The sequence below is a fragment of the Phacochoerus africanus genome, chromosome 2, assembly GCF_016906955.1.
Source record: "Phacochoerus africanus isolate WHEZ1 chromosome 2, ROS_Pafr_v1, whole genome shotgun sequence".
NCBI classification, from domain to species: Eukaryota; Metazoa; Chordata; class Mammalia; order Artiodactyla; family Suidae; genus Phacochoerus; species Phacochoerus africanus.
The window spans coordinates 133,200,946-133,215,009 of record NC_062545.1 but is presented as its reverse complement, the minus strand read 5'-3'; the positions used below and the strand labels follow the sequence as shown (position 1 = coordinate 133,215,009).

Here is a 14,064-nt window from a genome sequence, read left to right as displayed (position 1 = left end):
GGCTCTGGTCCCTGCTGAGGCGAAGGTTCAATCCCTGGTCTGGAAACTTCTGCATGCTCTGGGTTGGCCAAAGAAAGAAAGAACGTGTGTGAAGTAATTACAGCTGTTCCTGAGTTCCATAAGCCCCAGACCATGTGTGTACAGAAACTCCACTTTGTCTAACAAGTTAAATCTGGGCAAATAAGGTCTGAGGCACACATCCTCATGGGTACAAAAGAAACACCAACCTGGCTTTAGGAGAGCGGCTTGTTCTGGATCCCCTGAGGGACAGGAGCCATAGGCAAACCAGTTCCAAAGGGGCATCGCTAAAGGGAAGCTTATAGGCTTTGGCCCGCCCACACTCCAAGGGACACATTCGGGACAGTGGGGAGCTCTGCCAGCAGAGTAACAGCCAGACCAAAGAGGAAAGCCTGCCTCTGGCCCAAATGAACAAGACTGTGGGTCCTTATCAGTATTTTTAGTCACATCTGCAAGGAGGCAGGTCTTTAAATGTGAGATCCAGCACTCTGCCCAAGAAGGAACACTCAGACAAGTACAGTGGTTCAGAAGAGGCTGGTCAGGTGATTGCTTTCCTGAGGGTGGAGCTGGCTTTAGGTTTTCCCTAAATAAACCACTCACACACACCATAAGGCATTTGTCCCTAAAACTGTTAAGTATCATGTGAGTTAATTTCTGAACAATTTTAGTGAGACAGAAGTACATACTGGAGGTGAGGTAGGGTCAGTGTGAGAGTCAGAGGCCCTCTCGAGGCCTGGAAAATGAGTCAGAGTTTGTAGATGGTTATTATGAGCATGAGAGGCTATTTCTCTCATTTAAAAACACATATTCCTGGAGTTCCTGTCATGACCCACGGGAAATGAATCCAATTGGTATCCATGAGGATATGAGTTCGATCCCTGGCCTTGCTCAGTAGGTTAAGGATCCAGTGTTGCCATGAGCTATAGTGTAGGCCATAGACTCAGCTCCAGATCCCACATTACTGTGGCTGTGGCGAAGGCTGGCAGTGGCAGCTCCGATTTGACCCCTAGCCTGGGAACTTCCATATGCCACAGGTACGGCCCTAAAAAGCAAAAAAATAATAATAATAAAAAGACATAATCCTCTTTTTAAAGCCAATAAAATCCTTCTTCAGGAGAAATCTCAATACTGGCACTGGTTTGAAATGTATAGGTTCGTTTCATAAATCAAATGCTACTTGATTAAAATGATATTGCATTATTTTCTGATAGATCAGTACGCTTAAGAAGAATGAGCTCAAGCCCTTTCCTGAACGTTTCGTTATTTACTATGTTTTGCTCTAGACTTGAAGGTCATTGTCATTAATTTAATGTACAAATGAGAAGGGCTAGTGATATCATTAGATTATTAATTAGCCCTTCCCGGAAATTTGAGTTTGGAAACAATCTTGTAAAAACAATAAATAACATTTTACTACTTAATGTTTAATTTTTTCACATTAAGTCACAAGGATTTTAAAGTCTTATTTTTTTAATGAATAATAATATGAAAAATAAAAATGGTTTTGTTCGCTCACTGAGATTATGTCTATTTCCCCCCAGTTTTTTGAAATACTCTTGGTTTCTTTCTTTCATTAAAAAATCAATAAATAAGCCTTTCCCACAAGTATTTAAAATTGTGGTACATGTCTTAAAAAAATGGAGGATCGCTTTAATGGTGGTAGTCCTCCTTCACTGAAACTCTGGATAATCAAATCCTGCCTGGTTTGTTCTTGTCCCTAGATGGAATACTGTGAAAAGAGTACCTTACGTGACACCATTGACCAGGGACTGTATCGAGACACCGTCAGGCTCTGGAGGCTTCTCCGAGAGATTCTGGATGGACTGGCTTATATCCATGAGAAAGTAAACTTAGCAACATTTTACATATAAAGAGTTAGGTTTAGATAAAACTTATGACAAAAAAGTCAAATATGGTGAGATCTGAGAAACACTGAAATAGGGAGAAGATGATAGGTATGTTGAAATAATCTATTTTTATAGAAGTAGAACAACATCTCAGAAGGCAAGAAAATATGGGAGTTTCTGTTGTGGCTCAGTGGTAGTGAACCCAAGTAGGATCCATGAGGACACTGGTTTGATCCCTGGCCTTGCTCATTGGGTTAAGGATCTGGCATTGCCATGAGCTGTGGTGTAGTTTGCAGATGCAGCTCAGACCTGGACTTGCTGTGGCTGTGGCGTAGGCTGGCAGCTACAGCTCTGATTCGACCCCTAGCCTGGGAACTTCCAAATGCCAAGGGTGCTGCCATAAAAAGACAAAAAAAAAAAAGAAAGAAAAAAGGAGGGGGGCAAGAAAATAATATAAAGCTTTAAAGTTCAAAGAAAACACTGAAGGATAAAAGAGGAGTCAGTAAACTATGGCCCACACATGGGTCAGATCTCAGCTTCCTACCTGCTTTTATTCAGCCTGGGAGCTAAGCGTGGCTTTTACATTTTTAAACAGTTGTAAAAAGTCAAAAGAAGAATACTTCACGCCACCTGAAGATTCTTTGAAATTCAAATGTGTGTCCCTAAAGTTGTTTTGGAACAGGGCCATGCCAGTTCATGTTTTGCCCATGTTTCTCAAATCTCACAATATTTGACTTTTTTTGTCATAAATTTTGTTCTTATGCTGCCTCTGTAGAGTTGAGTAGTCATGACAGAGCCTGTGTGGCCCATAAAGCCTAAGAAATTTACTGGCTGTAACTTTTTACAGAAAAAATTTGCCAACCTCTGGGTTAGGTGGAAATAATTGAACTTTGTGTGGAATGTGGATGACTCCTTGAGTGGTTTAGATAAAGTGAGAGTGTGATTAATACATGCCTAGTTATTTGATTTTAACCAACTTAGTGCTGCCTTTCCTAGGAACACGGAAGAACCAGAAGGTCATCTAGCAAGGATAGAGACGAGACATAACATAGGTTGCCACACATACGAAATGTCATTTTACAGCTAGAAATTGTCATTACAAGGTAAATGCTAAGGGACCTAGCTTCAGGATGAAATGCTACTTCCATTTTAGAAACAGGATTGTCAAATACATTAGTCAGTGTGGATATGTTTTTTTCCCTCTGCCTCAGTTTTTTTAACCTTAAAATGTTTATACGGAACCGTATTTATACTAAAAAGCCAGGATCTATAATTTACAGACATCTAGTTTATAAATGAGTTGGTGGAAGTGGAATTTGCAAAGTTGGACATAAAAATGACCTCTAATGAAGGCCATTAGAATCTATCATTGTGGGAGTTCCCATCGTGGCTCAGCAGTTAATGAATCCAACTAGTATCCATGAGGACACCAATTTGATCCCTGGCCTTGCTCAGTGGGTTAAGGATCTGGCATTGCCATGAGCTGTGGTGTAGGTTGCAGACACAGCTCAGATCCTGAATTACTGTGGCTATGGCCTAGGCCAGCGGCTAGAGCTCCAATTCAACCCCTAACCTGGAAACCTCTACATGCCACAGGTGCGGCCCAAAATAGACCAATAAAAACAAACAAACAAACAAACAAAAAAAACTATCACTGTGCTAGCATCCTGGGGTCCTTGACCCGTGCTTCCCCATGCTCTCTTCCTCATCCTCTAATCTACTCAGTAGCTGCTAACTATTTTCTGAGTGTTCAACAGTGTGCCACACCTAAAAATATAGAAAGGCACAAGCAAATGATAAACCCCATACTTGAGAGTGACTTACTGTTTTTTGCTTTTTTTTTAATTTTTTTTTGTTATTTCCCCAATACAATTTTTTTCTACTGTACAGCATGTTTACCCAGTTATACATACATGTATACATTCTTTTTTCTCACATTATCATGCTCCATGATAAGTAACTAGACATAGTTCCTAGTGCTACACAGCAGGATCTCATTGCTAATCCATTCCAAAAGCAATAGTTTACATCTATCAACCCCAAGTTCCCAGTCCATCCCACTCCCTCCCCCTCCCCCTTGGCAACCATAAGTCTATTCTCCAAGTCCATGATTTTCTTTTCTGCTGAAAGTTTCCTTTGTGCTGTATATTAGATTCCACATATAAGTGATATCATATGGTGTTTGTCTTTCTCTTTGTGACATCACTCAGTATGAGAATCTCTAGTTCCATCCATGTTGCTGCAAATGGCATTATTTTGTTCTTTTTTAATGTGTAAGTAGTATTCCATTGTGTATATATTACCACATCTTCCTAATCCAATCATCTGTCAATGGACATTTGGGTTGTTTCCATGCCTTGGCTATTGTGAATAGTGCTACAATGAACATGTGGGTGCATGTGTCTTTTTTTAAGCAAAACCTAAAGTCAACAGAAGGAAGGAAATCATAAAGATCACAGAGGAAATCAATAAAATGGAGATTCAAAAAACAATAGAAAAAAATTGATAAAACCAAGAGCTGGTTCTTTGAAAAGGTAAACAAAATTGACAAACCTCTGGCTAAACTCACAAAGAAGAGCAGAGAAAAAAACCCAAATAAATAAAATAAGAAATGAAAAGGAAGAAGTCACAACTGATACGACAGAAATACAAAAAGCCATGAGATAAGACTATGAACAATTGTATGCCAACAAATTTGACAACCTAGAAGAAATGGACAACTTTCTAGAGACTTACAGCCTGCCAAAACTGAATCAAGAAGAAATAGACCAACTGTACAGACCGATCACTAGAAATGAAATTGAATGTGTCATAAAAACACTCCTTACAAATAAGAGTCCGAGACCAGATGGCTTTACAGGTGAATTCTACAAGACATACAAAGAGGAACTTATACCCATCCTCCTTAAACTTTTTCAAAAGGTTGAAGAAGGAACACTCCCAAAGACATTCTATGATGCCACCATCACCCTAATTCCAAAACCAGACGAAGATACCACCAAAAAAGAAAACTATAGGCCAATATCTTTGATGAATATAGATGCAAAAATTCTCAACAAAATTTTAGCCAACCGAATACAATGACATATAAAAAAGATTGAACACCACGACATGGTGGGATTCATCCCAGGTGCACAAGGATGGTTCAACATATGCAAATCAATCAACATCATAACACCACATTGACTTACTGTGTTTTAGAAAGCCAAAACTTACCTTCATGTAATGGTAAAAGAGGTCACACCATGAAGTGTTTTTGTCACATTTAACTATTTCCTATATTAAAGTACCTGAAACAGCCAGCATTATGAGGATGCCATTAAGTAGAGGTGAAAGCAGTGCTCATGTAACAAATAATCACAGAGCCCTTCACGGAGCTGGGACTGCAAAGTTGAATTATTAGAATTAATGTGAAAGTCTTCAGGAATAAATTGGCGCTTGTAAATATTGGTACAGTTCCAATGAGTGGAGAAGAGCCTGGGCAGGGCAAAGAGCATGAAGAAAGGAATAGAGGAAGAAATGAAAGTCGTGTGTGTCCCCCTGACCCAAGCAAGGTTTTGTGATACAGCAGAGAGAGAGCATTGTGAACCTGGTGGAGGGGGCCCTGGGATGACAGAGAACCATTCGTGGGGTTTGCTGGAGGCTTTGTTTTTGTTTTTAATTCTATTGGCATATAGTTGCTTTACACTGTTGTGTTAGTTTCAGGTACACAGCACAGTGATTCAGTTATACATATATTCATTCTTTTTCAGATTCTTTTCTCATATAGGTTATTCCAGAATATTGAGTAGAGTTCCCTGTGGTATGTAGTTAGTTAGCTAATTGTATATAGTTGTGTATGTATATTAATCCCAAACTTCATATGATCCCTCTTCCCCATGTTTCCCCTTTGGTAACCATAAGTTTGTTTTCAAAATCTATGAATTTGTTTCTATTTTGTGAATAAGTTCTTTTGTGTCATTTTAAAAATTAGATTCAACATATAAGTGATATCATATGATATTTGTCTTTGACTTACTTGCTTAGTATGATAATCTCTAGGTCCATCCATGTTGCTGCAAATGGCATTATTTCATTCTTTTTTATGGATGAGTAATATCCCATTGTGTGTATGTACATCTTCTTTATCTATTCCTCTGGTGATAAACCTTTAGGTTGCTTCCATGTCTTGACTCTTATAAATAGTGCTGCAATGAACATTGGGGTCAGAGGGAACCATTTGCATTGGACCTGATCAGGACCACAAGCAGGTAGACTGTGAGATGGTGGCAAGGTCGTTGGCCGGACAGGTGGGGAGACATTGCAGAGGCTGGACAGTCTGGACTAGGGAGGTCTGCAGGAGAAGACCTCATCCAATTTGCATCACCAGGTTGACCTTTCAAATTAGGAAACAGGTATGATAGAAATTATGCTTAGCAAACAATTGTTGATTTCTTTGCTCTGTTCCATTAGGGAATGATTCACCGAGATTTGAAGCCTGTCAACATTTTTTTGGATTCTGATGACCACGTAAAAATAGGTGATTTTGGTTTGGCAACAGACCATCTAGCCTTTGCTGTGAGTATTTTTTAAATTACTGAAAACGGATCCAGGTGCTTTGATTATCCTAATGCTCTTAGGACTGAGTTCACTGAACTCTGCTGTGAAATCCCCAGGAAAGTATACAGGTCTAAAGGGATGATTGCAAATGATCTTTGAGGCTTTGAAATTGTGAATACATTTTCATGAGTGCGTTCCACTTGAGAGACACAAAATTATTACTTTGTGGATGGTATTTAGGTCATGAAACAATTGACATTATATGTCAATTAATGACACTTATAGCACAGTGTCTGGCTATAAGAATGTTAGAACTGTTGTTATTGATGTTGTTATTGATTCCCATTCATTGAAATAAGAATCTGTGGAGTGACGTCAGAAAAATAAGAGATTTAGGGTAACGCGTGAGACTGAGCCAGCCCTGCTGTAATGGGGGAACTGAGGCTCCCTAAGAGGTGTTGGTGGTGATGATGGAATCAATTAGGTTGACCAGCCTCTAGGAAAGAAGAGTAAAGATTGGCCCAGACAAAATAATAGCAGCAATGGGGAAGTTAGAAAGTGAGTTTGTTGTTAATATACCCATGTTCTTCCTAGAAAATAGGTTGTTTTGGCATTTGCAGTATGAAAAGAGTTTCTGTAAGCTTTTGGGGAGGTTCTGCCACGAAAGAGTTCTGCAGTGAATTGCCTTTCTCCTTCATCTCTTTAGATTTTTAGTGAGCCCCGTGTGAGTGGGCTAACGAAACTAAAAACATTTAAAGCTCAAAAAGGCGTGTTTATAGTAATTCTGTTTCTGTGTAATATTTTTCAGTCTTCATTGAGAAATGATGATCCATTCCTGGGTAATAATATAACATTTTAATTTGATATTTGGCTTATTTGTCATTTTAGGCTGATGGCAAACAAGATGATACATCAGATCATTTGATGAAATCAGACCCTTCAGGTAAATCCAGCAGATTGTATTTTTATTTAGTGTGTTAGCAGTCCACAAAATTTCTTTTTTTCTCTTTCATCTTTTTTTAACATATAACTGAAACTGTATATATGTAACAGGGGTTTAGAGGTACATATATACCTAAGAAAGCATCACCACAAGCTATGCCATAAACATAGCTATCACCTCCAAAAGTTTCTTCCTGCCCTCCTATTTATTATTATTATTATTATTAATTTTGTGATAAGAATAGTTAACATAAGATCTACTCTCTTGTGAAAATTTTAAATATACAATACAGTAGAAATTTCTCAATCTAAAACCTGTTCTTCATTTGTAAAGATTTTATTCTATAGCAAATTATAATTATTCATTAAACTAACAAAATTATGAAAATGGCTTTTGTATTTTTGTTTTCATTTTTGGCCACCCCATAGCAAATGGAGTTCCTGGGCCAGGGATCAGATCCAAGCCGCACTCATGCCCTAAGCTGCAGCTGCAGCAACACTGGATCCCTGACCCACTGTGCCATGCCAGGGATCAAACCCACGTCCCAGTGCTCCCAAGATGCTTCTGATCCCATTGCACCACAGCAGGAGCTCTGAAAATGGCTTAATTTTTTTCCTTCTTCACTATTTTGATTGTTGTTCAAGATTCTAAGAAATTAGAGCTTCAATGCGAATAATTCGCTGCTATGAGTAGGCAGTTATACTTGGGCCCAGGTAGTAATGGAAGGTTACCTCATGACCATGGGAGGTTACCTCATGGGGAGCCATCTGGGGTCTCCCTGCCTGGCACTGCCCCTTCAGAACAGCAGAGCCATCCTGTATGGAAAGAAGTGTGTGACCATCCGTGATTGCGGGTTAGAAACTTGGTGAAATGCATGCTGCTTCTTCCTTTGAAGAGTGTGAACAATTAACAGATCATATCTCACTCTTAAGAAACTTTTTTTTTTAATAAGCTTTTGCCTTGTCTCAAAGTCATGTTGTTGGAAAGCCTTCCCTCTGCCTTCTCCCATGCAGGTCATTTAACCGGAATGGTTGGCACTGCTTTATACGTAAGCCCAGAAGTCCAAGGAAGCACCAAATCTGCATACAACCAGGTAAAGCAGTAGCTTTGGGGGAAGAACGAAAGGTCTCGAGAGAGATAGTAGCAGGACTATCAAGATCACAGCATTTGGGGTTTAGCTACCAGCTGAAATAGTCAGGAGCATTCATTATATATCCAGAAGTATACTGAGTGACCACTCTAAATAGGACACATGCCCAGGGACATTGACTGAAGCTGGCACTCTTGCTGCCAAGGAGCCTACGGTCCCTCCATCCATGGGAAGAAGGTTTGAACTAAGTGGCCCGGGGCCAGCCCCCAGGAACACAGGAAACGAGGCAGTCAAGTAGTAAGACAACTTATTCCAGCCCTCGGGGAGCTTGTCCATTGGTGGATTAAACAGACAAAAAACAAGTTAAAAAATTTATTTTTGATCACAAATTGTGATAAGAAGTAAAAGTAAAAGAAATGGTGTCCAGTTACCAGAGAACAGTAAGGGACATCATCTTTCAATAGATTGACTAGAGAAAGCCTCCCTAAGGGGATGGCTTTTAGGATAAAGGAGGAGAAGCGGGACAAGCCACATGAAGTTGGGGGCTGAAGTCTGCCTGGGAGAGAAGAGGGGTGAGCAGAGGAAATGTACACAGAAAGGGAAGACTCTGGGCGAGAGCTAGCATGGCACACTTAGGACAGTCAGAAAGGTCTCGTTCAGCGCGGTGAGCTCTGGAGCAAGAGGCATGAAGCAGAGCTGGAGAGAAGGCTAGGGTCAGATGATGTGGGGCCAGCTAAGCTATGGAGGGAGTGTGCACAGGCAGCCACTAAAGGATCTTGAGCAAGAGAGTCCACTAGCTGTTGCTGGAGGCTTTGCAGCAGTCCAAGTAGGGCAGTTGCTATCTAGAGCCAGTGGCGGCAGTAGAGATGGGGAGAAGTGTGTGGTATGAGATACATTCTGGAGGGGAATTGACAGCTTTTCCTAATGGAGTGGATGTCAGGTGAGGAAAAGGAAGGAAAATGGGACAGTGCTCAGGTGTCTTCCTGGAGCAGCTGGGGGAAGGGTAGTTGACTGAGCTGAGGAAACCCGAGGCAGAGAGGAGAGGGAGAGGAGAAGATAGCAGGAAAATTCCACTGGGGGCATGTTAGGTTTGAAATGCCTGAGAGAAGCCTGACTAGAGATGTCCAGTCAGCTGTTAGAAACTCATGACTTGAGTTCAGGAGAAAGGTTGGAGTCAAAAGCATAAATTTGAGAGTCCCAGCACAGAGATGGCATTTAAAGCCATAAGACTGGATGAGATCACTTAGGGCAAGAGAATAGTGCTAAATGTTTAAAGTACATGAGGCAGGCAGTTCATGTCAAAGCATATCTTCAGGCTTGCAATGGAAACTCATGCCTGGGTTTTGGTTGTAACAGGGAGCGCTGAGCAGTGACAGAGTTGAAGCAGACTTGCAAATACCTAGGGAGGGTGAGGACCTGTGATGATGGACATGCCCGTCCCAAGGGAGGCAGGGCACCTTCATTGTCACCTATCTTTTTTTTTTTCTTTTATTTCTTTTTCTTTTCTTTTTTTTTTTTTTTTTGGTAACACCAGAGCTGCAGCTGCCAGCCTACACCACAGCTCATGGCAACACCAGATCCATAACCCACTCAGCGAGGCCAGGGATCAAACCCCTATCCTCATGGATACTAGTTGGGTTTGTTACCACTGAGCCACAACGGGAATGCCTTTTTTTTTTTGTCACCTTTGTGAGTTCAGTTTGAAAGAGTGTAAATGAAATCCTTAAAAGGGCCCTACCCTTTGGCCCAGCAGTTCCACCTTTTGAAAAGTATCCAAAGAAAACCAGGGCTGTCTAAAAAGATTGGTATGAACAGGGTTTGTCACAGCATTATTTATACTAGTGGAAAATAACAAATGTTTAAAACTAGGGAACTAGTTAAATAAATTATGGGACTTGCATGCAACTGAATACCATATGGCAACAGCATTTTATTTTTATTTACTTTTTAATAATACTAGAAGTTTTTTTATTTTTTTAAGTTTTATAGAAGTATAGTTGCAGTTATACATATACACATATCCATTCTTTTTCAGATTCTTTTCCCAAATGAGTTATCACAGAATATTCAATAGCATTCCTATATGTCATGAAAATGATGTTTTAGGAGTTCCCGTTGTGGCTCAGCAGTAATGAACCTGACTAGTATCCATGAGGACATGGGTTCAATCTCTGGCCCCACTCAGTGGGTTAAGGATCCTTTGTTGCTGTTGCTGTGGTGTAGACTGACAGCTGCAGCTCTAATTAGACCCCTAGCCTGGGAACTTCCATATGCTGTGGGTGCGGCCCTAAAAAGACCAAAGGAAAAAAAAATCATGTTTTAGAGGCCTGTTTTAGAAAAATGACAATAGTATTCAAAATATTCTTGCTGTATTAGGGGAATAAAAGTTACACAAACGACAGTGTGGTTCTAGTTTTATACTGTGTGTATGTTTGTGTGTGTGTGTAGACATTAAAAAAATCTCCACAAAACGGGCATATCTAAGCCACCAGTAGTAAATATCCTTAAGCAATGGGATCATGGGTGGTTGCTATTTTATTTTTGCTGCTTTTCTGTATGTTCCACATTTTCTATAGCAAACGCATGTAGGAAATAACACAACGGATGTTTGTTTTTAAGACTTCAGAGGTCACTGGTGATACTTGGAAAAGGCAGTTTTACTAATTCTTGCATCCAGATTCATTCAGGAGCTTTTCTGGAAAGTGGCTTCTCTGCCCATGTGCAGTATACCACGAGCAGCTCCCCTCAGCCTGTTGTGCTCAGCTGCCTCAGGCACATGACCTTCTGAAGTCCTCTTCCCTTGGCAGCTCCCAACCTGGAACCCTACACTGGCTAGCCCTTTCTCGTCTTTACTTGCACTTGCGTATTTTGTTAGAATCCATCACGTGATCTTTCAGCTGTGCCATATCTCCGTCCTCATTGGACTGGCTTTGCAGTCAGTGTCCGACCTTTGCTCTCAGCTGAAAACTTTGGTCTGTTTCTTTTTTGAGATGATTAGTAAAGATGCAAATTCTCATAATAGATCTTGGTTGTCCTTGCTCTTTAATGATTATTCTCAGTGTTTGGCCAGTGGTTATCTGTGTCTGTTTATATAGCTTAAACCAGTTACAATTAATTTTTAAGAAAAATGTTGAAGTCATGCCAAGTATTTTATCATCTAAACATAAAAATCTCTCCCATCTATACATTATACCTATAAACTTTTTTTTAGAACATGGCAAAGTTTTTCTAGTATGGATTATTTTTCACTTACACAGACTTTATCCCAACAAACGATGCTTGTCCTGTAGTTCCCTAGTGAATCATTGTTCCATCTCTGGGCTCTCTAAATACAATTCTTTTTCCTCCTCAGAAAGTGGATCTCTTCAGCCTGGGAATTATCTTCTTCGAGATGTCCTATCATCCCATGGTCACAGCCTCAGAAAGGATCTTTGTTCTCAACCAACTCAGAGATGTATGTATCAAATGTTTATTATCTCAATTTCCAGTAAACTGAATGCTAGCATCATTAGAATTTGATGCAGGGGAGTTCCCGTCGTGGTGCAACGGAAACGAATCTGACTAGGAACCATGGGGCTGTGTGTTCAATCCCTGGCCTCGCTCAGTGGGTTGAGGATCTGGTGTTGCTTTGAGCGAGCTGTGGTGTAGGTGACAGACGTGGCTTGGATCCTGCGTTGCTATGGCTGTGGCATAGGCCGGCAGCTCTAGCTCCAATTAGACCCCTAACCTGGGAACCTCCATATGCCGTGGGTGTGACCCTAAAGACAAAAGAAAAAAAAGAATTTGATGCAGGGTATTTTTCTAGTATTTATAATATAGAAGAGATGGTCCTAGTGTAATTTTCTATATTTCTAGTAAATGTAAATCTGCTTATACACTTATAATGATAGGAAGCTTTTCCCAGTTTTATTTATTTTTTTGAACTCGTACTTGGAGATATTGCTAGGTTATCTTTTAAAAAATATTTTGAGATCTACTTTATTTTTAAAACAAAGGAGTGAGTTCCCGTAGTGGCGCAGTGGTTAACAAATCCGACTGGGAACCATGGGGTTGCAGGTTCGATCCCTGCCCTTGCTCAGTGGGTTAAGGATCCGGCGTTGCCGTGAGCTGTGGTGTGGGTCACAGATGCAGCTCAGATCTGGCATTGCTGTGGCTCTGTTGTAGGCCGGTGGCTACAGCTCCAATTCGACCCCTAGCCTGGAAGCCTCCATATGCCGTGTCAGCAGCCCAAGAAAAGGCAAAAAGACAAAAAAAAATAAAACAAAGGAGGGGAGGAGTTCCCTTGTGTCACAGTGGGTTAAGGATCCAGCATTGTTACTACAGTGGCTTAGGTCACTGCTGTGGTGCAGATTCAGTCCCTGGCCCAGGAACTTCCACATGCCAAGGGCGTAGCCAAATAAATAAATAAATGTTTAAAACAAAGGAGGAATTCAAAAATTTTGTGTAGTAGCAATGCAGTTATAGCAGTGGCAATGGGTTATAAAGATAATAGATATTTAGATCTAGAAATTAAAGGTTCTGGCTGAATGGACCTGGTGTAGTAATACCTAAAGACCATGACCAGAAAGGAAATGGGGTCTGGAGGAAATATCAGCCACTTGAATTTTTTTTCCAATGAGATCCTCATTTGTGTGTTTCTTTTTTTTTTAAATCTTTTATTTATAGTATATTTTTTTCTAACATACAGCATGGTGACACAACTACACTTACATCTATACATTCTTTTTTCTCACATTACATGTTCCATCATAAGTGACCAGACATAGTTCCCAGTGCTACATAGCAGGATCCCGTTGCTAATCCATCCCAAACATTCTGCATCTATTTACCCCAAGCTCCCAGTCCCTCCCAGTCCCTCCCCTTCCCCCTTGGCAACCATGAGTCTGTTCTCCAAGTCAATGATTTTATTGTCTGTGGAAAGGTTCCTTTGTGCCATATATTAGATTCCAGATATGTGATATCATATGGTATTTGTCTTTTTCTGACTTACTCACTCAGGATGAGAGTCTCTAGTTCCATCCATTTTGCTGCAGATGGCATTATTTTGTTCTTTTTTATGGTTGAGTAGTACTCCATTGTGTATATATGCCATATCTTCCTAATCCAATCATCTGTCAGTGGACATTTGGGTTGATTCCATGCCTTGGCTATTGTGAATAGGGCTACAATGAACATGCGGGTGCATGTGTCTTTTTTAAGGAAAGTTTTGTCTGGATATATGCCCAAGAGTGGGATTGCCAGGCCATATGGTAGTTCTATGTACAGTTTTCTAAGGTACCTCCATACTGCTCTCCATAGTGGTTGTACCAGCTTACATTCCCACCAACAGTGCAAGAGGGTTCCCTTTTCTCCACAGCCCCTCCAGCATTTGTTATTTATGGACTTATTAATGATGGCCATTCTGACTGGTGTGAGGTGGTATGTCATGGTAATTTTGATTTGCATTTCTCTAATAATTAATCAGTGATATTGAGCATTTTTTCAAGTGCTTGTTGGCCATCTGTATATCTTCCTTGGAGAAATGGGATATGGACTTCTCATACGGCTCACAGCATAACTACTCAGCATTGCTTCTACAGTGGCTGTGGCTCAACCCCTGGCTCCGGAACTTCCATTTGTGTTCTTGA

The 14,064-nt window shown here is 40.5% G+C and overlaps 1 protein-coding gene across 4 annotated transcripts in view; it reads left to right on the top strand.

Annotated features, from left to right (window-relative positions):
- The window catches only part of EIF2AK4 (eukaryotic translation initiation factor 2 alpha kinase 4), a 102,838-nt gene that overhangs the window by 53,638 nt on the left and 35,136 nt on the right, over positions 1 to 14,064 (top strand). For all 4 annotated transcript variants that reach the window (XM_047766740.1, XM_047766738.1, XM_047766741.1 and 1 more), the window contains 5 exons: positions 1,740 to 1,862; positions 6,318 to 6,422; positions 7,293 to 7,347; positions 8,361 to 8,440; positions 11,790 to 11,891. In XM_047766740.1, coding sequence (XP_047622696.1) covers positions 1,740 to 1,862; positions 6,318 to 6,422; positions 7,293 to 7,347; positions 8,361 to 8,440; positions 11,790 to 11,891 — 465 coding nt within the window. The remainder of the gene's footprint in view (positions 1 to 1,739; positions 1,863 to 6,317; positions 6,423 to 7,292; positions 7,348 to 8,360; positions 8,441 to 11,789; positions 11,892 to 14,064) is intronic.